The sequence below is a fragment of the Tiliqua scincoides genome, chromosome 3, assembly GCF_035046505.1.
Source record: "Tiliqua scincoides isolate rTilSci1 chromosome 3, rTilSci1.hap2, whole genome shotgun sequence".
Lineage (NCBI taxonomy): Eukaryota > Metazoa > Chordata > Lepidosauria > Squamata > Scincidae > Tiliqua > Tiliqua scincoides.
In genome coordinates this window covers 174,441,487-174,467,105 of record NC_089823.1, presented here as the reverse complement: position 1 = coordinate 174,467,105, position 25,619 = coordinate 174,441,487, and the positions used below count along the sequence as shown (strand labels likewise).

Here is a 25,619-nt window from a genome sequence, read left to right as displayed (position 1 = left end):
TGATTCTTCACTGTTTTCACTTGAGGTGTGAGTGTGTGTAATATTTATACGTAAAGTATAGACAGGGTATGTAGGATTGTTTTTGCAAGTTCTGGCAAAGGAAACTAGGGCAAAGAAAATATTGCCCCCAATGTCAAGAAGTTCTAGGACATTCCCAGTGAGGCCTGTTTCAACTACCTTTCTCTTATCCCAAGGCCAACATAAGTGGGAACAGGATGGCTAGGAACAGCTGATAAAAAGTGGCCATGGGCTTTCTCTGGTCTGTCCTTCTGTTCTCCTCCCCCCTCTCTCAAGTCCTGTCAAAGATTAAGGGTGTGTCTCAAAAGAAGGGGAGCAGTGGCATGCAAGCCACATGTTTTTCTGTGCTGCAAGACTCTTTGGGCAAGTGCCATGTCTCCTAAGGCTGCTGGAACTCTGGTGAGGTTCTGTCATTGGTTTTCAGTGAGGTGCATGTGGGAAAATGCCCCTTCAGTTCATTTTTTTGTAACTATCTTGACTGCTTATAGAGGCAAATGAATGCTGTTATAAAAGGATTCTTATGCTTCTTGAGCATTCTGTTTACACAAAGATGTTTTCCATTAAAGCAGTTTTTCACCATCTGTTGCTATACACGTTATACAACAGAAAATATTTACGCAAGAGTGGGAGTTAAGAAGAGTCCTTCAGGATTAGACCGAGAGTCTATCTAAGCCCATCATTCTCTCTGCAACTGGTCAGCCAAACACTTCTAGTAGTACACACGGAGGGTGTAAAGGCAAAAATGCTCACCCCACTGTCCTCCAGAGTACCCTTCCTCTAAGCATGGACGTTCCCCTTAGATATTGCCATTGGCCATTCCCGCACCTTTTGGCAGTTAAGACTTCAATGCATTACGCAAAGAAGTACATTTCTTTTGTCTGTCTTGAATCTCAAGTGAATCCATTTAACTGGGTAACCCAGAGCTATAACGTTAAATGGGAGGGAGAAAGTTTTATAAAATTATGGATGGTGTGGCAAGTGCACTATGTTCTATCTCCCCTTTGCTAAACTAAAAATCCCCAAATGCTTTGTACCTCACAGTTTTGGTCACTCCTGTTTGCACCCTTCACAGTACCCATTTTGTGATGGGGTGGCCAAAATTTTATCAGATTTTATTCTTTTTTATTTCCCTTATTTAAACACCACTTCCACCTTTGAAAAGATGTCTATTTGCCTTTTATAGTTTCCTTGGCTCAGCTTGTTAACCATCCTTCTGGTCTTATGTTTTACTTTCCTAATATTTGCACATTCTGTCCTTCTGAACTGAGCTTCAATTACAGTAGTTCTAAATCACTTCTAAGTGTCCTGAAGGGATTTGCTGTTCCCCCTTTCAACTTCCATTTAATGATTCTCCTTCATGTTCCATAAGTTTGAAATTAAGTGTGACTCTATTGAACATTCTGGCAAAATTTCCACTTGTGTATATGCTGAATTCCATAGCCCTATGGCCACAATTTCTGATTGGTTCAACAGTACATGCTATATGTGGGGCCAACCCATCAATGAGATCAGCTGAGGTGATTGTCTTGGCAGTAGAGTTAATGTCTGTCCATTTCCCTTCAATGCTTCTTTCTCTAAATACCTTTTATGTGTGTACTTTTTCCTGTTACTCTTTGATTTAAACAGCTGCCGTTTTCTTTCTGTACATTATAAATTTAACTGGGTTCCCACTTTGTGGACCTGATGCATTTATCTGCTAATCCTAAAGGAGGAGTTGTCTCAAACTGGATGCTCTCCAATTCTTGTTAGCTTTTTCCCAACAGTCCCTTTAAAAGTTCCCCTACAGCCTTACTGACATTCAGTGTTGGCCATCAGTTCCACTGCGGTTAAAGTGGAGTTTGTCTGTTTTATGTTCAGGCTTGGCTTGTCCATAGTGTTCCCCAGGGCCAAACAAATCTAAACTCTTCTTTTAGCCAGTGCTGTCTCTACCATGTATTGAGATCCTGTCAGGCTCTGCCTGTCTTATTGGTCCTACATAAGAAAGTGGTAGGATTTCTGAAAATGCTGCCTTGGAGATCCTCAGCAATGTCCTATTTAGCAGCTTAAGGGTGCAATCCTAACCCACTTTCTAGCCCCGATATAAGGGCAATACAGCTCCTAGGTAAGGAAACAAACATTCCCTTACTTTGAGGAGGCCTCCATGAATGCCCCCCAACTGCAGGATGCAGCACACGTCCCATTGGCACAGCTATGCCAGTACTGGAAAATGGGTTAGGATTTCTTAAAAAATCCTAATTTTTTCACTAGGATTTCACTGTGACATTTTGTGATATCATTGGTGTGCTGCATCCCCATACAACAGAACAGTGTGGTCCATCTCCAGCAAAGATTGTTGTCTAAGCCAGTGTTTCTTAAACTGTGGGTTTGGACCCACTAGGTGGGTCGCGAGCCAATTTCAGGTGGGTTCCCATTCATTTCAATATTTTATTTTTAATATATTAGACGATGCTCCCATGGTATGTGACTGCATTTGGGGAAATGTTACAGACCTATTCGTTTAACAATGATAGTAAATGGGACTTACTCCTGGGTAAGTGTGGGTAGGATTGCAGCTGAGGATTGTTAAAAATTTTCCTGCTTGATGATGTCATTCAGGTCATGACATCACTTCCGGTGGGTCCTGACAGATTCTCATTCTAAAAAGTGGGTCCTGGTGATAAATGTGTGAGAACCTCTGGAAGCAGCAATTTTTTTCCAGGCTGGCAAGTCACCACATGATTGACATGTTTATCAGAAATCCAGGAATGTTTCTTGTGTATTCTGACAGCTTCTACAGGTCGGCCTCCTTGGCCTTGAGGGGAACTTGTTTGTTTAGAGCAGTGGTTCCCAACCTTTAGGAGCCCATGGATCACTGAAGAAAAATTGGAATCGTCATGGACCACATACAACTTCTCCCACCTCCCTGCACACAAAAAAGTACAATTAAATTTGTAATAGAGAAGATTTATTAGAGACTTATTAGATGTATTTTTTTTATAGAGAAGATTTGTGGGTTGCTACTTTTCTTGCTGGCTGCAACTGTGTCCATTCTCTGCCCTCTCTGGTGGTGGGTGAGGGAGTGTTTGCTCGGCAAGACGCTGGAAGTGATCAAAAGTGATTTTTCTTAAGACCTCATGAACCATTACTCTGTGGTCCACCATTGGTTGGGAACCAGTGATTTAGAGCAGGGGTCTCCATACTATGGCCACAGTAGGGGTCTTCATACAGGGGCCACATTAGGTCTGCCACAAGATTTTATCTGGCCTAAGCAACTTGTTTTTTGTTTTTTTTATCAGAGCATTTGCTAATTTTGACATTTTTACTAATTGTATATAATTTCTTATATCATATCATTGTATATCATCTCATCTTGGCATTGTTTCTTTGTAATTGTCACATTTCTCTTTGGTTCTGAATCTTATCATGCTGATTACAAAAAAAGATCAAAGTAAAGCTTATTCATTATTCATTTACATTTCATTCATTTATAAAACTGATTTTTTTAGGCCTGTAAAAACGTGTAAAATATACAGTGTGGCCCTCATAATGAAAATTTGGAGACCCCTGTTTAGATAAAGACCTCATTTCATTGAGCACCTACTCCCTTCCACATAGTAGGCAGCTAGTCATATATGGATGCAATACACTGGATGGTCCCCATATGCTTTGCTAACTTTCTAAATTTGTAATTGATGTTTGTCTTTAAGTTGTTTCTAGGTTTTTTGTGTTGTTTTTTTTAAAAGAAAAGTTCAGTGCTGTTACCCTAGGTAAGGTTTGTTTGTGAGTTGAGAGAGCTCTTGGAAGAATTTAGGTCAATGTGTCATGGTTTAGTTACCTAACGCTTACAAAAGCAGTGAGTGTAATGTAAATTTTGACCTTTTACTACACTTCAGTTGTGATAAGATACTACAGGATGGAACAAGTTCCAGCTTTGAAATTTATTTATTGAAATTTATTGTTCCAACTCTGAACATTGTATTTGTGGCTCATTAATGTAATAAGATCCAAGCATTTTTTTCTTGTATGTTTTCTACATGTAAAGATACTGCTAAGGGGTAATGCATAGATACTAAAGAACAGTTAATTGAAAAAACCATAGAAAAAGCAAAAACAAAATACTGGTAGTTATGTGGACACATTTTCCATTGATAATGTTGATGAATATATTCCTGTTTTCCCACTCAAGCTATTTTATAAACAGTGAACTATAGCTGTGTTGTACCTATGCACATGCAAACAAAGAAGCATCTATTGGGATTTTTTTTGTTTATGTTACAGATCTGTACTTTTAACAGGCTACTATGTATTTGCTTTTAACAATGATAGTAAATGAAACTTACTCCTGGGTAGGTGTCGGTAGGATTGCAGCCTAGGATTGTTAAAAATTTTCCTGCTTGATGATGTCATGAAATCACTTCCAGTGGGTCCGGACAGATTCACATTCTAAAAAGTGGGTCTTGGTGCTTAAAGTTTGAGAACCGCTGGTCTAGTATACCCTGTCACAGCAAGTAAATAAACTACCCTGATAAATAAACTACCCTTGAACTTCCTATCACTTGTGAGAGACTTGCCCTCTTTTTTATAGCACCATCAAGCCTATATTTCTAGATAACGAAATTAATGGCTCAATCCTGTTAGGGCCTTATGCAGTCAGAACAAGCGTTCCAATGGTTTAAGGGCCTTTACCGCTGTTGCAAAAGTCAGTACACCATTCAGTGCAGCCTGGCCATTTTTACAAGTAGCAAGCAGCTAGGGCTGTGTGCCAATGGTTGGAGGATGCCCAGCAGCACCAGTAAGTTGGTGCAGGAAGTGGGAAGGAGGGAGGGAGGAGGTAGATGGGGGAGGAGAGAAGATTGAGGCGAGGAAGGGGGTAGTATTGGCAGCAGTGTTGCATGCTGATATCCTATCCCCTTTCTTGACCTGGGAACCTGATCTATCCTGACCTGAGTGCACATGGACTTGCCCCAGCAATATAGCTGGCACATAGTTCAGTAGACCCAGTGGGCTGGTGTGGGCTTACCCCCGGACAATAATAATAATAATTAATAATGTAATACAGGTATTTATTTACCGCCTTTCTTGGTCTTTATTCAAGACTTTATTCAAGGCGGTTTACATAGGCAGGCTTATTTAAATCCCCGTAGGAATTTTTACAATTGAAAGAAGGCTCTATTTTTTAAGAGCCACAACAATTCAGATGTTTCAATTCTGATCTGGCCTCCATCCTGGCCTCCGTCCTCCCACGCTCAGAGCAGATGAAATTGTTTGGCTTCAGCTTGTCAGCTGCTTCAAGGTCGCACGGTGCCGGTGGTCTCGAACTGGCGACCTTGTGGATGTTATCTTGGCAAATGGAGGCTCTACCCTCTAGACCAGACTTCCTGCCCTGGAATACTCCTCCTGGAATAAATGTTCCCTTACCCTGAGGAGATCTTCAGAGCCTAAAACTCCTCTGCAAGATATAGCACACGCTCCACTAGTGTGGCTACATTGCCACGTGGAGTGTTGCGTTGGCTTGGGCGACTCTAAACAATTGAGCAGTATAATAGACTAAAGGGAGTTGTGTCTAGCCTCCTGCAAATTTTCTTTGCATGACTATGATTTAAGATCATTTGCTACTTGAGTCAGTAAGCAAGTGCTTATATTTGATTTTAATTATAATTTGTTATAACAGTGCACTCCAGTGCATGTCTGTTCAGAAGTAACAGCCCAGTCCTCTCTAACTCCTTATGCAGTGATACAGATGCACCAAATGTAGTGTGTGCTGTATCCCATGGGGGAGTTTCAGGCCCTGGATCAGTAGCACTGCTGCCACCAATACCACCCCCTTTCTGGCCTCAATTCACCCCTCCCTCTGTCCCCCTTCCTCCCTCTTCTGCCCACCCCCTGCTGCCATTGGACTGACCTTGCTTGGTCCAGTGGTAGTACACTTGCCCTGTCACTGATTGCAGCAGCCCTCCTAAAATGGCTGCTGGTGGTGTGTTGTGAAATTGTGTTCCATTGTCATAAACCCCTTCACATGCTCCACCCCTACCCAGTGCTTGGTAGGGCTGGACCATAAGACTCTTTGCACTAAGTAGGGTTTACTCCCACGGAAGTGGGTAGGATTGCAGCCTAAGTGGAATCTGCAGTTAGGATTCTGTGCTATTTCTAACTGTAGCTGAGTAGTTATTGGCTGTCAGTCATAAATCTCATGACCTGTACACTGCAGAAGTTGGCATTCTAAGACTAAGGGAAGGGAGAGGAGTTTCTTGGGTAAAAGACCAGAGAGCTCTTCAGATTTGCCCCACTTCCCAGGAAAATTATCAGTGCAGAAATATAAGGCAGTGTAGCACTGTAAGCTTCAGTGTGTGTGCATATCTGAGAGTGACAGATTGAGGTTAACTATCATATTAACCATATCAAAGTAATTTTATTTTCATTTAGGATGCATAGCTTAATTGTTCAGAAAAAAATCCCCTCTTGATTCCAAACGGTGTCTGGACAGGATAAGGAATGGGTAGCTAATCTCCTGAAATGTGGGTCACAAAGTGGTTTAGGGATTAAGTACATTGATGATCTGAAGACTTAAGCTAGCACTGAAAATGATTAAGTCATCTTCTTGTCTGTATCTTTTTTTCATCTCATTTTGCGGAATCATCTGATTATGGGCTTTTTCATGCCCTTGCTAGAAAAGTGTCTGTCCTTGATTTTATAGTTTAGGATCAGTAGATTTGGTTCAAGAAGAGTCTGTTGCTGAAGACAGTAGGAAATTGAAAATTCACAGTCTCCATTAGAACGCCTTCATGTGCAAAGAGAGAACTTGGGTTCTGCAGAGGTATCCTTTTATAATAGTAAAAAGGTTAGAATAGGGGTGTCACTAACATAAAGCCCGCGGGCTGAGTGCTCCCCCCTCGAAGCAGTTTATCTGTCCCCCATTATAATTGGTCTCTCCCAGCGTGATAATTGGGATATCTTGAAAATTTGAGTGAGATTTGCACATTTTTCTCTTCTGTCATTTGCAGCTAATGAGTTTCTATGTGATAACGAAGTGCTTTTTTCTGGCCGTCTTCTGCTTAATGATGTCACTTCGGCCTTCAGCAGGCAGCATGAATGCTAATTTTAGCTCTCTGTATGAAAGGAGTTTGACAACCCTTGGTTAGAATAATCCAGAGTGGTGGCCAAAAGGGTATCAAAAGAAAGACATAAACAATCTGTGGAAACGAGAGGTGGGAAAATTAAAGATAGTGTAATTAGGCCCACTGAGATTTTTAGTTAATGCTTCCCCCCCTACTTTTATGGCTGTACCAATAGCAATATGTTAGTTAGCTATATATAATGTTACAGGTGTGTTATGCATAATGTACTTATTGAAACCAGAATGCAGTCTTGTTAGAATGGAAAGAGTCTGAGAGTCAGTGAGAACAGCAAATACAGAGAAGTGACTCCAATATCAGATTAAAAAGTAAGTGGCAGAGTTGTGCATGGAACTTCTTCACCTATCTAAGTTCCCATTGTGATTGTATTTATTGTGGAAGAGAATGCAGGAGAGAACCATTTTTTATGCAGATGAACTTGCTTGATCAGTGCAAGTGGCATTTGCATTACAAAGCAACTGAACAAGAACCACTGTGTGAAAATGCGTGTTTTGTCATCCTTTCTGTGCGTAGAAGCTCACTAGGGATCAAGTCAGAGGCAGAAATGAAGTAATCCTCACCACGTTAGTAATAAAAAATAATCTCAACCACAAAATTGTTGTCAATTCTTGGGCTACATTCTGAGATTTAATAGATATAAACCTGCTGTTTTTAATACAAGTATTGCACAACCCTCTTGCTGTCATTATGATTAATTTGACAAGTGTTTTCTCTTTCATTCCTCAGGCCAGGAAGATCCCAACAGCCTCCGGCACAAATACAACTTCATTGCAGATGTGGTAGAGAAGATAGCACCAGCTGTGGTTCACATTGAATTGTTTCGCAAGTAAACAAGGCATCCCAATTTTAGTATTGGAGGTTGTGTGGAAGTTGTGTGCTGTTGTGCAAAATATTGATGATTTAGAAGCTGTTTCGGAGGAAAACATTATTTTAAACATACGAATAATATAGCATGATACTTTTCACACTTGTCTATTAGAGGAGAAGTGTTTATTTAATGTAGTAATATGTGCACTGTGAAAGTTGATGTATCTGTCATTGCAAAACCAGATACTTTTTCAGACTGCTTTGCTTCTTGATGTGAATATTTCATGTTTTTTAGACTGCCTTTTTCAAAGAGGGAAGTTCCTGTTGCTAGTGGATCAGGATTCATTGTATCTGAAGATGGATTGATAGTTACAAATGCCCATGTTGTTACCAATAAGAACAAAGTAAAAGTGGAGCTGAAGAATGGTGTCACGTACGAAGCTAAAATTAAAGATATTGATGAGAAAGCAGATATTGCACTAATAAAGATAGATGCTCAGGTGAGTCAATTGTAATAGATGGATTTGCCTTGCTTCTTGGGCCAATACCAGAATACTCTGGCTTTTTTTTGGGGGGGGGGGGGGATAAGTTTTATAGAGAACAATGAGCTTTAAAAGAAGCTTGAATGAACAATTACAGACCATGTTTAGAACTAGGTCCCATTGATTTCCATGGAACGTACTTCCAAATAAATATGAGCAGGATGTCAATGTTAGGTTGGATTCACACAATTATTTTTGACCTACTGTGAGGTTCTCTTTTTGTAGTCAAGTCTTGCAAGGTCCAAAGCTTTTTGAGATTTTGCAAGCCACAAAGCTATGAGTTAAAACATCAAACATGAGTTTCATAGCCTCCTGTGGAGTCAGCAGATCCTTGCTACAAGACATACTTACAAATTCCAGATCCAAATGGGCAGGACCAGTTCTGTACAGTTATTTGGCCTTTCTCACCAATTTCTTGCCCAGCTGGGAGAGAAGGTCATGACTGAATGAGAAAGACATTGTTGTGTTGCCAACACTGCTCCTTCACATGTACACATGTGACCTACACGTGTCATGCTCACATACACAAATACCTGAAGTTGGGGAAATTAGCAAGACAAAGGTCAAATCTAGCAGTTTGGAATCGTTGACATGGTTGAGCAGTGCAATCAATCTCAAAGTGCCTCAAAATTAGGCTAACAGTAACCACAAGACAGAGCTTTTCAAAGAAGATAAAGAGTTTATTAAAGAAATAATCTTTTGGGAATTGAGAGGGGGGGATCACCTATCTTAGTCTGCTGGTTTGCTTGAGTGTGAAGTCCCTCTTGAACAGCAAGGCAGGGCTGCAAAGTTCCCTCTTTCTTCCAAAGTGAAATGCCAGGCTGTACTCTCCCACTGCCTCTGCAGTGAATGAACTCTTTCTTCTGTTCTTGTCTTGTTCTTGCTCTGTCTTGTTCTTGCTCTGTCTAATCTGCTTCTAGAGCAGGGAAGTTATAGGACTTTTCACAAAGGAAACAAAGGAATATCTGCAGGACAAAGGAGTTTGGAGAGCTTCTTGAGTGATGCATTTTGCGCTTCCTGGCCTTGATTGAGTTTTCTAGGAGGTCAGAAAAGAGCTTGATGGCCCATCCAGGAAGTTTCTACTGAACAATAGTGTGGCAGGGTGTGTTATCTCAGGTGGAAGAACTTCTTGGCCTAGAGTCTGAAAAGAACTACCTAGTTGGACAATTGTAATTCAATTTAACATTCCGGGAGGACTTGTTCTTGCTAGCCATCCTTTGTCAGACCTTAAGCACCCAGATTTAATCAACCATAGAGGGGCCTTTCCTTGGGAGCCAGCAAAATCTCATCCCTTTTCACTTCAGGGAGGCCTGCCCGACCCTGAAACCAAAATGGACACATGTTTGAGGAAACAGGGTGTTTGTAACAGTTGATCCCACTGATCTGTACTCAAATGCACACACTGTGGAAAGTTCAGTAAAACAGTATACCTCTTTGGGTTTTAAGTTTGTTTAAATATCTAAATCCAGAGTGCCGTTCTCTCAGACATATTGACATGGTTTAGAGCAGGGGTGCTCAACACGTCGATCCTGATCTACCGGTTGATCGTGAGGCAAAATGAGTCGATCGCAGAGCCCTTAGTCTACTATAGACTTAGTCTATAGACTAAGGGCTCCACGATCGACTCATTTTGCCTTTAGCTGCTAAAGGGTTGGGCTTGACTTTGCAGGACAGCCCTCACTAATCGATTGCGGAGCTCTAGCTAGACCTCTCCCAACCGGGCCATGTGGGAGCGGGGAGGTTGCTTCGGGGGCAGCAGGCAGGCTGCGGATTTCTGCCCTTCGCATTACCAGCTCGGGCTCTTGCGATGGCTCAGCTTCAGGCGCGCTTCTTCACCGATGACATGAGGTACATGTGGTAAGGAGCCTGGCTGGGGCTGCAGTGCTAGCCACTTACACGGGACTAAGCCCTGTTGGCTCTAATGGGGCTTTCTTCTGAGTAGACATGCCTAGGATGGGGCTCTGAGGCTGCAAGCTTGTCCACACTTTCCTGGGAGGAAGCCCCACTGGCTCTAACGGGGCTTACTTCTGAGTAGACATGCATAGGATGGAGCTCTGGCTTCGTGGAACTAAAACTGAGCCACATATTCAATTCAGTCCCAATGGAACTGTGAGGTTGTTTTGTACCATCACTTCACACTTCCCTGGAGGTGAATCCTTTGAACACAGATTTACTTCTGAGAAAACATGCAGAAAACTGTACTGTTAATCGCTTTTTCCCCCCTATAACATTTTCTTTGTATCCCCCTGTGCTTCTGTTTGCTAAATGCAGACACTTTATGCATCTGATAAAATGGGCTTTGGAGCCCAATCCCATGCATGTCTACTCAGAAGTACATCACATTATAATCAGTGGGACTTGCTCCCAGGAAAGTATGGATAGCATTGCCGCCCTACAACACAGTCCTATGCTTGTTCTACCCTGAATTAAATTCCATTATAGGCAATGGTGCTTACTCCCAGGTAAATGTGCATAGGATCAATCCTATGCCTGTCTACTCCGAAGTAAGTCCCATTATAGTCAATGGTTCTTACACCCAAGTAACTGTAGTGGAGCTAAACAAGGGTTGGGCTTGACTTTGCAGGGAAGTCTTTGCAGGACTTTGCAGCTGCAAAGTTGGGCTTGACTTTGCAGGAGCAGAACTTTGGTTGTGCCTTGGAGAACCTGAGGAGCATCTCCAGAAGGGCTCGGGAGCAGCCCGGGACTGTCTGGAGGAGTTGCTTGGGGCCACTCAGAAGTGCCACTGATGCAGGGTGGTGGCTGGGGAAGTTCAGCAACAATTGAGAGATGCAGGTGCCCAAGGCTTCGGTCCTCTCCTCACTTACCCGGGAGTAAGCCCCATTGACTAGCATGGGACTTACTTCTGAGGAGACAGGCTTAGGCTTGGGCACACAAGCTGCAGTCCTCTCCACACTTACCTGGGAGTAAGCCCCATTGACTAGCATGGACTAGCTTGCTTCTGAGGGGACATGCAAAAGATTGGGCTCTAAAGCAGGGGTGCTCAAACTTTCAACTTTAGGGATGCTGGACCTTTAACAAGTGTATAGAAGAGAGAATTTCAGCAGGTGCAACTTGTCATCCCACAGATGACAAGCTGCACCTGCTGAAATTCTCTCCTACATAATTTTAAAGGTCCAGGATCCCTAAAGTTGAAAGTTTGAGCACCCCTGCTCTAAAGCTCCTATCCACACTTACAGGAGAGTAGTCCCCATTGACTAGCATGGGACTTATTTCTGAGTAGACACCATAGGGTTGGGCTCTGAGGTTGCAATTCTGTCCACATTTACACAGGAGTAAGCCTCACTGACTATAATGGAATTTAAAAAAAACTCTGGTTGATCTCCCGGCCTTGCTGGGTTTCAAAGTAGCTCTCCAACCAAAAAAGTGTGAGCACCCCTGGTTTAGAGATAACAATCGTCTAGCTATTGTATTTTGAAAAATTATTGTATGCTTGACAATTGAATTCAGTTATTTTGAATACACAATCCAGGCATGCTTCTTTCCCTTTGTGCATGAAGGGAAGATATGTAAAGGGTGTCCCTCTTTTTTTTTTTTTTTTTTCCTTTTTGCAATTTTGTAACAAACCACAGTTTCCTGAATTTGGAAATAATGGGAAGCGTGGTTTGTTAGAAACCACAAATGGATGCTTCCAGTCTCCTGTCCTCATACTGAGTGGTGCCCATAAAAACTAACCATGGCTTGTTTGTTGTTTGAACAGGACTAGTGTGTTTTGAAAAAACATTGTTGTCTTAACAAATTGTTACAAGAATTCCTCACTACGAAATTATTGCAAAATTCTTTAATGGGGGGAAAGGAATTGGGACAATGGTTTAGGTGTTACACATGGCATTTGCATGTATTCTGTTTGTTGTGCAGATAAAGAGAGCAGATAACAGGACTTATAGAATTGATGCACTTTTGTTGTTTTAATTGCCAAAGGGACTCTTCCAGTGCAGCTTTAGCCCACACAGAAAGGGAAACTTCAGCAATACTGGCAAACTGTTTTTTGTGGCATCAGTGCAGATTGTGCACTCTCCATATCAGGTCACCTCAGGGCAAAAGGTACTTTATGCACTGTGGGTTCAGCTGAGAGCAGTGGTAATTGCTGTGCAGATGTGTCCTAATTCAGCAGTGCGGTCTTGGAAGAGGAATGCTCAGTTAAGACACAACTTTGTTTTTTGGAATACATTTTCTGGCATGTGTTTACTTTTTGTCCCAAAATGTAGCAAGAATAATGTTTGTTTATGCCCTAGAGTGCTCTCTGTTTTTCATGTGGTAAGTTTGCTTTGCCACTGTATTTGTACTATTTTGAAACCTCTCTCTAATGCACTGCAGAGGTGTGTGTGTGTGTGTGTGTTTGTGATGTTATATAGTTTGGCATTTGTAAAGGGATGAACGCTGTTTCATTTTCCATTGCACATAGTTTTCAGGAAATGGAAACACAGGAGCCCTTATCCAGTGGGGCTATTCAGCTCTTATAACTGTTCAATCATTCTCTGCTGGCTGTACAGATAAATTCATGAGAGTATTTTCTAGTGCTCTGAAGAAAACTACCTTCATTTTTTAAAAGTAAATTTGCCCAAAATGGGTCTGGGAAAACTGTGAACCTGTTCTGTCCAGAGAACACTGAGGAGGGAGTACACTTAGCTGACTGTAGTGGACTCTGCTTTGAGCTACAGTTTTGGCAAAGATGTACAAAGGAAGTAAACTGAAAATACACAGTAGCTGAGTTCAGCCATTTCCTTTTTAAGATTGTTTCCTGGATTATTTTATATATTGTTTCTGGAAATAGGAAGTACTTGTACAAAACTCTGTGTTCAGTTGTTCTAGCTAAGATCATATTATTCTTTACAGTATATTTTAATGACAGAGCAAGGTATTGAACATTTATAGCTAGTTTCATGGTGTAATAGTTTAACAAACTGTGTTGATATTTGTATATAACATGAAAACAGTTATACTTTAGTTTGCTTATTAAGGCTGCAATCCTAACCACACTTTCCAGACAGTAAGCCCTATTGAACAAAATAGGACTTACTTCTGAGTAGACCTGGTTAGGATTGTGCCCTAAATGTGATATTTTTCAGCTAGTAGGAGCTTACTAGAAGTATTAGAAATTTTTTTGGGAAAAACAGTTCCTGCTTTTATTCCCATTTTTATGCTAAATTGCATAGTGAAGTCAAAAGGTTTGTTTGTTTTACTGAATGAGGAAGTGCTTGCTTGCTGGTTTATCAGGTTTTCATGCTGCCATTTTGCCACTTAAATTTCAGTGCCATAAAAGGCATTGGATTGTATCCAAAAGTTTCCATCCTCTGTCAGAAGGGCTCCTTCTACTGGATATAGACTCTTTCTGTTGATGATACTATTGGATATCATCCATTACGTTTGCATTCCGCTTAGTCTTTTTATCACTTAAATTTGAACCAATATTTAATATTGTTTTAAATTTATGGCGATTATTGAATCTAGCTATCTGGCAGTTCTGCCTTGAAAGCATAAGAAAATATTTTCTCTCTTAGGCAGACAAGTCTGTCTAAATTATGTCTTGGTGCATCAGGTTGGCCTTGAGTGGCTCACAGAAGTCTGTGGTCAGTAAACATATGAAGAGTTGCTGTAAGATTCCAAGCTGCCAGCATTTCTAAAACAGTTGTGGTCTTGCAGCCCCTGTGCATACAATTTTCCTATAAGTGATACATTTCTGACTCGGGACAGACTGATTTTCTAAACAGGAAAGGAAATTAAATAAAGTATTGAGTTGCAGGCACCAGTAGCGTGAACTGATTTCCACTGACTAACCCCTTTTTCCACGGAAAAGAATTTAGAGTAAATGAGTAACAGAACTCTTAGGATGTCCCCCTGCTGTTTCCATAACATTATGCTGACCTAGCCCACACGGAGACGCATAATAATATTGGATTATTTGAATAAGGGACTTTAAAGTGCCACCTATGCAGAATTTGTTTGCTAGCGGGAGAGCACAAAGGACTTTTAGGAAACAAAGCAAAAGCGATGATGCAAGCTTCCCTTTGCCAAGTTGGAAAGTTGGCCCATCTGATGTCTCCTCCAACCTTGGTAGTATATGCCCAGCATTTAAGGCAAAAACCTTTTTCCACATTTTAACTAAAGATGTCTAACATTAGTACCTGACAGTTGGATAATACATTCTGAATTAGCCAAACACTTCACATGTATTTTCTGAATGTAATCCTTACAACTCTAAGGTAAGTCCCAGTCCTATCCAAATTTCCAGTGCTGATTTAGCCGTGTCAACAGGGTGTGTGCTGCATCCAGCGGTGGGAGGACAGTCACAGAGTCCTCCTCAAGGTAAGGGAATGTTCGTTCCGGTACTGCAGGGCTGCACTGCAGCTGCATCAATGCGAAAAAGTTTGATATGAAAAGCATACATCGTAGGGATGAAATGAGCATCACGAAGGGGCACAATGGGAGGCACCAGGCACTTCCAAGTTTTTTGAAAAAGAAATAGAACCAAGCCAGGAATGGGGTGGTGGTGGAAATAACGCCAGAAAAAGACAGTGATGCACATGGGGGAAAAAAGCAGAAAACAGCACCTGAGCAAAGGAGATTGCAGGCAGCAAAGAAATCAACATAGCACAGACTCAGACCTGGCCAGATGTGGGTAGGAAAAAAAATCTGAAGGGCAAAACACATCACAGAGCTGGTCTCATTGAAAATAACTTAGGTGGGAAAGGAAAGATCTGTTGAAACACCAGCCAAAAGCACTTTGAAAATAAGGAATGAGAGGCAAGCAAAGATCTCCTTACTTGCACAGGCTCCAAGGGTTCTCGTGCAGCTTCTCCCTGTTGACCCTTTGGAGGCGAGGGGATCTCTGCTCCACCTGCTGCAGCCTCTAACCCTAGGCTAACCTCTGGCCTTCCAAGGGCTCCTGGCCTTGCTGTCAGAACCCTGTAATCCTCCGGAGGGCCAACGCCTTCTAAGGTCCATCCAACACCTTCTAAGGTCTCTGGGAGGATTTAGAAGGCCATTTCTGATTTTTCTGAAAAACCACAAGTGACCTTCTATGTCCTCCCAGAGGCCTTTGAAGGTGTTCCAAGGGCCAGAGAGGCCGTGTGTAGCCTCCTTGGCCCTCAGAACACCCTCCGAACAGTTACGGGCTTGCTACAGGCCAAGTGGAGAAGCTTGCAGTGGGCCACATGGAGATTTGCTGCCTGCCACATCTGGCCCATGGGCTGGAGTTTGCCCACCCCTGCCCTAACAGATTGTCCTTGCTGCTTCCTCACTGTACATTACCTCTGGTGGCCTGACTATATGAAACATGACCACTGTGTCTCAGTTTATAAAACAAGTACTTAAATCCATCTGCCTTGCCAAAAGTCAGTCAGTTATCCGGATAGCACAGATCATAGATGAGGAAAGAATAAATTCATTTCCTTCAGTTTTAGAAGGGTGGTGGGATAGTAGTGGCACTGTACATGTTTGAGTTCACTCATAAATAATCAGGAGGTCTGGTCTAGAGGGTAGAGCCTCCATTAGCCCGAAGATAACATCAGAAGGTCGCCAGTTCGAGGACACCCTGAATGGCTGAGAATGACGAGACCTTGAAGCAGCTGACAAGCCGAGCTGAGTGATTGCACCTGCTCTTGGTGTGAGCAAGAAGTGTCTTGGCTGCCCTCCATGTGAGAGATGGAGCTGCTTGTCAGCCTGCGTGGAAGAACTGGAGGCCAGAAGTGAGACCAAACCAGGAAGATCCATTCTGAAATGTTGTTGGTTCTTGAAAGAGAGAACCTCTATGATTGTAAAAATCCCCTTGAGGGATTTAGGAACGCCCCCCTATGTAAACCACCTTGAATAAAGTCAGAGGAGTAATCCGATGACCAGAAAGGCGGTATATAAATGTTGTTGTAGTTGATAATCATCATCATCATCATCATCATCATCAGTTTGGTTAGGACCTCCCTTCAAGGACTTTCAAGTGGTAAACAGTGTGTAGAGAGCTTAGTTGGTTGCATTTTGGTTGAAGGGTGTGCAGGGAAATAATGATGTCCCAAGCCCATTGAACAAACATTTTTTAAAGGGTGTATATTTTTGTCATGGTTATGGATTAGGTGTGTTCTTATGTTGCATGGAGGAATTTCTTTATACTGGAAAAGGAAAGGTCTATTCTGTACCCCGGTTCACATATTTAGCTTAATGTTAAGCCAGGTTGAGTTAATAGTGGATAATAGGAGGTTGAATTGGAGAAAAAGTGCAACCCATCAGATTGATGTACAGGTAGCACCTTCAGTCATGACATAGTGGTAGTTGTTGGTTTAAAATGCCCAACTTTGCAGTCTCAGAAGTAGTGGACAAAGTGGGTGGCCGGGGAGACACAGGTGATAGGCCAAAGGGGGCTGTCAGAAGGCGGTGGCTGAGGTGATGCACCCCACCTCCACAGCGCTCCGGGTGTTTCCTGGGTTCTTGGAGGGGGGAGATGCACAGCTCTTCTTGCTGAAAGCAGCGAGTGCCACAAAGATGGGCCCACCTGCCTTTGTGTCCAACTGGCTCCAAAATGGAGCCATTCCAAAAGTGGGGGAGAGTGTCAGATGCAGGTGTGGGGATGATGCATTATGCAGGAGGGTGACATTTTTGCATCCCCAAGCTCTGGGTGCCAGGAGGCTTTGGGGCACCGTTGAGTCTCAGACTTTGGAATAAAGAGTACATGGTTATGAATGTACTCCCCTGGGGAGTTATGAATGTTATCCCCTGGGGGCTGGGGGATAAGAATAGGCCCTCAGTTTGGCTGTACTTGTCGTAAGAGGCGATTAAACAGCCACCGGGTAGATGGGACTCATTAGCCTGGGAAGGCAGCTCATCTGAGAGAAGGAAAACTCTGATCCCAAACCTCCACTGCCTTGTGGCTACATCCCATTATGGAAAAGGCTTCAGGAGTCAACCTCAAGGCAAAATCCGGAGCCGGAGTCCCTGAGGCAGTTCATGGCTGAACACAGTCACGTTCTGGCAACTCCTGCGACGCCGCTGGAACCAACCATATTGGCCTCTGCCTTTCCATTGGTCCATTTCAGCGATGTGGAGAGGGGGGATTTGCTGCATGGGTAACAGTCTATCCTCCATATCTACTTTACCCAGGCTTCGCGCACTGGAGAGGATACTCTGTTCCTGAACCATATATATATATATATATATATATATATATATATATATATATATATATATATATATATATATATATATATATTTTGCAGGAGGAAATACAGATGTGACTGCTTGCAGCATGCTCAAGTATATGGTGCAATAGGGACTAGATGTCATCCCTTAAAATCTAATTACCTACCTACAAACCAGGAAGTCTGTCTCTCCATGTCACTACTCACAGTTTGCTTTTATGTACTTTGAGGGTGGTCTTAAGTCTTCTGATGTGTTTAGAAAATAACTAGTGGCCATTAGCACAATTGAAAATTAATGAAATGAAAAATCACCTCCTGAACATGTGGAATAAAAAGCTTTCATGTACTGATAATTTAAAAATAAATAGATAAATCTTCATTACATGTCTTGAAACCACCATGAGGGAAACATCTGAGAAGATACTTTCTAAGGTCTGATTATGTGCAGGGTCAAGATCACTTCCACATGTTTTGCAAGAGGCACCTCAGAGATGCAGCTAGTTTGCTTTCAGAACTGTTGGCTAATAGCATACTTGAGCATAACACACAGAGTTTGCTTTGCTGCTTTCCGCAGACTGTGTACACAGAAAAAAGCCAAATCCCCTCTGGCCACACAAATACAGTAACCACAGTGCTACAGAGGGGAAGCAAAACCACATGAATTGATCAGACAAATAGAAGGGAAGGCAGCTGGTGAAAGAGAAACTAGAAGGGCAAAAGTTCGCCTTCACTTCCTGGTGCTGATATAACTGGACCTCAAGCAGTGGCAATACTGAGAAATAAGCAATTTGGATCTTTGCTGGCATAGGTCTGAGGAGAGAAAAGGGGTGGGGTGTACTGGGAAATAGGGGATAGGATCCTGGTGCAAGTTGCTGCCACCAGGATCCAACCTTCCCACTCCCCGCCTCCAGTGACCCATAAGCATGCGACAGCAACCCAGCTTTCATGCCACCGTAAAGCGGTTCGCAGTGCTGCAATGTTAGTTCCAGCAGTGCAGAGCCTCTGATAGACTTGATGCCTTAGCCCTCCTTTCCTTTGTGCGCTCTCCCACTCCCTGATCAGCACTATTAATGTGCTTTTTCCATTCCCCTAAACTTTCTTGAGAGGTGAGGGTTCAGAAGATCACATGAATGTTTCTGGCATTGCCAACCAGCCAGTGCCTGGGGCATTTCCCCTGCTCTGAGTATACAGTACTGCCTTGCTCCTGAATCTAAGTTACCAGCAGTCTTGCTTACTAGAGTTGCTGTTCATTTGTTAATATTTAGTTCTGTGGTGAACTCTAAGAAATCACCTAAGTTAGTGTAATATGATAGGGGCTCAATTCAGCCATTCCAAACTCCGTACTATAAGACTGGTTGCATGGTCTGTCTTTTTCAGCCAGTTTGTATATTAGAGAAGCAAAAGGCCTTAGACAACCTACTTGCTGAAATTGGATGTACTACCTTGCGTGTTCCACGTTTGTGAGAGCACAGGTTGGATATAAATGTTTTAAATAAATAATGCGCCAGTCTACTGGGCACTCAGATATACCAGACAAAGTTGAAGGTTGGGGGGGGCGCAAGTGGTCTTGATTCCTCAAATCAGAAAGGCAAATGAACACTCCTAGCTAGGTCACTTAAGGGCAAACACCAATGTGCTTGAGGCTGTTGTTGGTTCTGACACTAAGGACACAATTCTGAAAATGAATTCGGGACTTGCGCTGGCCCAGGAGGGTTGCTAATGTGCTGTAAAGCATGTTTGTGCCTCCTCAGGAGTAAGCCGTGTCGACACACGGAGGTGTGCCGACACATGGAGGCTGAATTCCATCTCTGTGGCTTCTTCCTCCATGAGGCTTACGTCGGCCCAGCTGGGCCAATGCAATGCTCTGGGGTGGGTGGGAGAGAGGCGTTCCTGGGCGGGGGTGGTCAGGGGAGAGTGAGCAGTGGAAGACCCGGGGTGGGGAGTGGGAGGTGGGGCTGGGGGGTTCCTGGGGAGTTCCTGTTCCTGGGGAGTTTAGATCAGCTTCAAGCCGCCCCACTCTCCTCAGACTTGTGCCACCTTAGGAGGTCACCTCAGGAGACCCATAGGGGCAAGGGCACCTTACCCAGGGGTAAGGGAAAAAGTTTCCCCTTGCCTGTGGCTGAGCCACCTTGGGCCCCTATCCTGCGCTGGATATAGCACAAACCTCTTGGCTTGCCTGTTCCAGCGCAGGGTAGGATTGTTTCCTAAGAGGTTTCAGTCTGTGTATTGTGCGATCCAGCCCATCTCCTAAGCTGGGGAAAGATGTGAAGAAATGGCAATGAACTAAGTGCTTACCTAGATAGGACCATGTCTTACTAGTTGCACCACTGTCTTTTCTTTATTTTGCCTTTAACTACAAGACCTGGGTTTTTGTTCAACTCCGAGCCATACAGTATTTCTTACCTGTTTGCAAGTGTCTGTTTTTGTCTGTCTGTGTTGATACCTTTTCCCCTTTTTCTTTTTAATTTTTTTTAAAAATCAGTTCTTTTGTAGTTTGTTGAAAACACATAACTTTTTTCTCCTGATCTTGATTGGACTCTCAGGGCTGACACTACTGAGGGCAAATGTGGGTACAGAAGAGTTGGAACTAGATTGGTCAGGCAGCCTCCTTGTTTGCTTGTATAGCATTGGCTTATCTGCTGAGATAACTCTGGCCTCTTGGACTTACCTTAAGGTGGGAGGTGAGGTGAGGCAGGGGAGTCTCAGCTTCCTCTGAATTTGGGGTTGCCAGTTTCCTTTCCGGGGGCATTGTTTCTACCTAGACTTCTTGGTGTTAAAAGACATTTCTGCCCCCCATGGGATATGATACCGAACTGGACCACCACCACGTCCCTAAATACTAAGGGGGAAGAAGGTTGTACTTTTCCCCATTCTTCAGAAATAAGTACATGTGTTTCACACATGCTCCCTTATACTTTCCAGTTTAGTGAACACTGGAACATAAGCTGTTGTTTAGTGAGCTGGTTCCAATTACAAATTATAAAACAGCATGCAGCACATATTAAGTATTCCTTTATGTCCCGAAGGTGAATCTTGGCTGAACTATTTTTGTGTTTTATGATTTTCATGGTATAGTTTTATAAAATAACCGCAGAATTGAAGGACAGCCTCCTTTTAGTGTTTGTATGGAACCCTGTCCTGTATTTAATTGCGGCCTTGGTGAATTTTTTTTTGTCCTATATGCATTCACCTCATTCAGTTTTAATTTGTTCTGCTTTCATTTTATCTGCTCATAGATCTTTGCATCTCACTTTTAACCATGACTTAGCTTTCAGCATCACATAATGGATTTGGTATGTTGCTGACACTGCATTGGTGATAGTGTTACTGGACACTGGGAAAGGTCATTTCAGCCCCTTTCCGCTTGCATTAAAAATATTGATTTTTTTTTGTATGGTTAAGTTTACAATCAATATTTCCTTGAGTGAGTCGTACTCGGGCATCACAGTGGAAAGTAACTTTTCTTTTTGCAGATTATTTGTTCACTGGTCTGCTCTGTTAGACCATGTGAATGTATTGAAGGCCTGTAAAATTATTGAAGTTGGAAGTTTCCCTGTTTTTATTGGCATGTTGTTAAGGCATAAAACAGCATTCCTGTCTTAATATAGTTAGGCTTGTCTGCATTCTGGCATCACTTACCCTGATAGATTGGTGCAGTTTAGTTAAGGCATTTCCCAGGGTTACTGCTGTTACAGCTCACTAACAGCTGAGTGTGTGAATGCAATGAAAAATAAACCTATTTTCCTTTTAAAGAAAAACTAGGGTGCTGCATAAATTGAGGTCCGAATGCTGTCACTTCTTTTTTATTTATTAATTTCCAAACCACTCTGCAAACTTTCCAATAAATTAATTATTTATTAATTTCCAAACCACTCTGCACCATAAACTTTTCAGCTTGTACAGCAAATAGAGATTAAAGCCCACATTTCTCTTTTTTTACTAGTGCATTCGTAAGAGATTGTATTCTTACTGCAATTTACTGCAAGAAAAGCCCATTCTTCAGCCTTGTTCACACATGCCCACAGTAAGTCATCAGGAATGTTTTAAACAACTAGAGGAATTTTCCAAACTAGTTTGTTGCACTCCAAAATGTAATTTCCTGAGGCCTTACTGCGGTATTATGCGTGCTGCATAGAGCCAGTGCACAGAGAGGGGCAAATGGGAGAGTGCTGGCAAGTCACACATGTGCCCCAAGCCACACATGTGCCCCTGCATCACTGGACTTCCATGCATTCAGTGCCATCCTCTGCAGAAGTGGTGAATGCATGGGGGCCCTGTGCACTTCCATTTGTCCACAGGGGTGTGCCTACAGGGATGTGGCATGATAAGCACTGCAGGCACCACAATGCACCGTGTAAGTGCCCCCTCATCATCAGAGTAATTCTGGGCAGTGATGGCAACAAGCAGGAGCGCTTGCGCATTGTCGTCACTGCCCAAAATGGCTCCGACTGTGAGTGGGAGGGTCCACTTACATGGCATGTTGTAGTGCCTACAGTACGCTGCCCGCTTGTAGGTACACCATTGCCCCTTTGTGTTTTGCCTATATGTACCACACAGCTCAATCTTATCCCCTTCCACTAGTACCGATGCAGCCACACCAAAAAGGCACATACTGCAGGGCTGCTCACACTTTTTTGGCTCGAGAGCTACTTTGAAACCCAGCAAGGCCCGGAGATCTACCAGAGTTTTTTTTACAATGTTCGCGCCATCATAACATATAACATTTATGTGTACAATGTATGTTGGTGTACCTTGAGCCCCACTGAGTATAACAGGACTTACTCCTGAGTAGACATGCCTAGGATTAGGCTGTGAGGCTGCAATCCTAGCCACATTTACCTGGGAGTAAGCCCCATTGAGTACAATGGGCCTTACTCCCGGCCTTTCCTCCCAGAGGCACCTGGGGGGGGTCGGCAAGTAAGTAAGTCGGCAAATGCTGTAAGTCAGGCTATGCTGTCCAAATGTGAGTTCTGGCAGCACAGTCTGGATGATAGGATTAAGCTGTAAGAAAGCTTTTCTAAAGTGGCATACTTCGAGTTGGGCATAGAAAGGGGTCAGATACTGGGTATCATTTAATTTACAACATGTAAAAGTTATCTTCTTTACCACTGAATGTGAATTCCCTCAGCATCCTTGACCTTTTGTCAAAAGAAATATACAGTAGTTCTTTCTGCACTAAAGATCATTTTCATATTTAAAGCCTATCTCACTTGCCAGTTAACAGCCCAGTCCTAACCAATGTTCCTGCAGTGGTGCAGCCATGCCAGTGGAGTCTGCACTGCAATGTGGGAACAATTATGGAGGCTGCAGTGCAGCTGCATTGGTGCTGAAAGTGGGTTAAGTTTGGGCTGTAAGTGAATGTCTTCTCAAGCAAACTGTCAATGTGGAAATGAGGCACTAATCATGTGAGTTCAAATTTTGTCCAATACAGGTTGTGCATTTGTTGCACACTAACTGCAAATGTCATGCATGAAAGTGCCCTAAGGTCCTGATCCTGCAAATACAGGTGTGTTCTCTTATCTGCGGGGGTTTGTCCCTGGCCTCTGCCAAGCTCAGGCTGAGCTCTGAAGGCAAAAAACAAACAAACACACAACTTCTGGTTTCCCCATGAAACTGGAAGTGATGTTTTTAATGCCTTATAAGGCATTGGGAGGCCCGGGGAAACCCTTGACCTCTGCTGAGCTCAGAGGCCGCTCTGGTGGTGAGGGAGCGGAGGGAGTGTGCATGCTGGGGGGGGGGTGGACCCGATCTGCAGGTAAGTGAATTCGTGGATATGGGATCCACGTATATGGGGCTCCCCCTGTAGTTGTTTGGTTTGGCTCAACTTTTTAGATCAGCAGGACCTGCACAAAAAGAAAGAAGAGTTGCTTTGTTTACATAAGTAGGTGATTGCTTAAATTGTTCGAAGACTAAGAACAAACTGGTAAATAAGCATGAAATGCATTCGAGGACTTAAGTTTTAAAATGCTTAAGAAAATGACACATAACCTGGTCTTTTCTGGAAACTTTCTGTTCTGTATACATTTTGCGTGTTTTATAACATCTGCTGAGGAAGGGATTTTTGCAGCTGATTTTTTTTAACCCCACAAAAAAAGGCTAACTCTTTCCAGAAGGCATGCTGAATCACACAGATGATCCCCAGCCAACTCATACAGTACATGACTTTGAACCAACATTTCACCAATATGTATTGGCCCAGGCTTGAAGACTCAAAACAACTGCAAATAATTGCTTTACTCACTGATTATTTATTATATAGCTGCTTTTCTCTTGCCAAAAATAACAAGGCTATGAAGATGTGCTTCAGGAGATCTATTGCTGTTATCTAGGCCTGACCTGATTTAAAAAAAGTTTCTTTTGCTCTGTTATACAAAACATGTTGTTTTCTGCTCAGTCTCTACCCCTAATTTTCCCCTGCTCTAGCAGCTTAATAAAGAGTATGGATATGGGGCATGGGGGGGGGGGCTCTTGACCTTAAGAGCGATTTGGCATGTGAATAAGCTTTCTCCCAGAAAAAGAACTTGGCATTCAGATGAAAGATGTGTATGCATATCTTTTTTTTTTTTTTAATGTCCCCATCACTGCTGTATCCCTGCACATACTTAGTTTGCATTTGATTCATTCAGTAGCATCAAGAACCATAGCAATAGAAATGGCTGTCAGTAGAGTCGGGCCATTGTGAGCAAGCAGAATGCCTCTGCTTTAGCATTCTTATTGTAGAGCAGCATCCTGGCAGTTGGATGTGGCTGCTTTGAAGAAGCTAATAAGTTCATTGTACTGTATTTGTTTTCTTCTAAACGGCACTTAACATCTGTTACAAAGCCCCCCAGCCTCTTTGCCTTTCCTTCTGTGCATGTGTTTTTAGTACCACTACTGGCCAGGACGCTATGTAGCATGCAATGCAAAAGTAGAAGCTTATGTTAAAAGCTTTAAAGCTACTAAAGAACCAATCCTACCCAACTTTCCAGCAGCAGTACAGCCTCAGTGCAGGCCCAGAACATTTGGAACAGAACAAATGTTCCCTTACCTTGAGGAGTCCTCCTTGACTGCTCCCAAACTGCAAAATGCAGCAGGTGCCCCATTGGCTTGGCTACATCAGGGCTAAGATAGGATTTGACCATAAATCTGTTAAAAGCTGCCACTATAGACTGTGAGTATAAGGCACAGGGTGTCTGTCTGCTACAGTAGCTAAGTAAAGTGGCTGATTCTGTCAGGCAGCTAAAGGGTTTCTTAATATATTAGCAGACAGTCGAATATGGAAGTTTCCACTGTCTTCTGTCTTTCCAATTGGCAGATTAATTAAAACATAGTACTCATTCCAGGAAAATGTGAAGCACAGCTGGATGTCATGTTAAGGCTGTTAGCTGAGAGCTTGGGATTCTCAATTTTGATTTATCTGTTGTCACAGAACGGTTCTTTTCTTAATATTTTCTTGAATACATTTTGGACCTGATCCAAACCAGGCCTTGGGCTGGCGCATGTCCCTTGCGCTGGCTCAACACTGTCGTGAAAGTGCCGCAAAGCACTTTTGCGGCAACCTAAGTGGCGTTAGGCCGGCACATGGACATGTGCCAGCTTCCCCACACCTACGCGGGCCCCAGTAGGCAGGTAAATTGTGTCGACCAAGCTCAACCAACACAAGGGTTGGGGGTGTGTGTGGTGTGGGCGGGGAGGAGGTGTTTTGGGGTGCTGCCGGGGGTTGGTGGGCAGGGAGCAGGAGGCAGGACCAGGATCCAGTGGTTATGCCGGATCTTAACCCTGTTCCTGGGTGGCCCAGGGCAGTCCCAGGCTGCTTGGATTTGCACTACCTCTTGAGGTGGTGTAGATCCAAGTAACCCCATTGGGGCTGCTGTGGCTTTACCCGGTGTAAGGGGAAGCTATTCCCCTTGCCCCGGGCTGAGCCACTTTCAGCCCCAATCCTGCCTTGATGGAGATCCAGGGCAGGTTTGGATTGTGCCCTTTGTCTGATAAAAGTGTCTGCAGGTAAAGCAGGTTAC

The 25,619-nt window shown here is 43.1% G+C and overlaps 1 protein-coding gene across 1 annotated transcript in view; it reads left to right on the top strand.

Moving 5' to 3' along the window:
• Positions 1–25,619, top strand: part of HTRA1 (HtrA serine peptidase 1) — a 59,204-nt gene that overhangs the window by 22,734 nt on the left and 10,851 nt on the right. The window contains exons 2-3 of the mRNA XM_066619965.1: positions 7,857–7,956; positions 8,233–8,437. Of these exons, the coding sequence (XP_066476062.1) occupies positions 7,857–7,956; positions 8,233–8,437 (305 nt within the window). The remainder of the gene's footprint in view (positions 1–7,856; positions 7,957–8,232; positions 8,438–25,619) is intronic.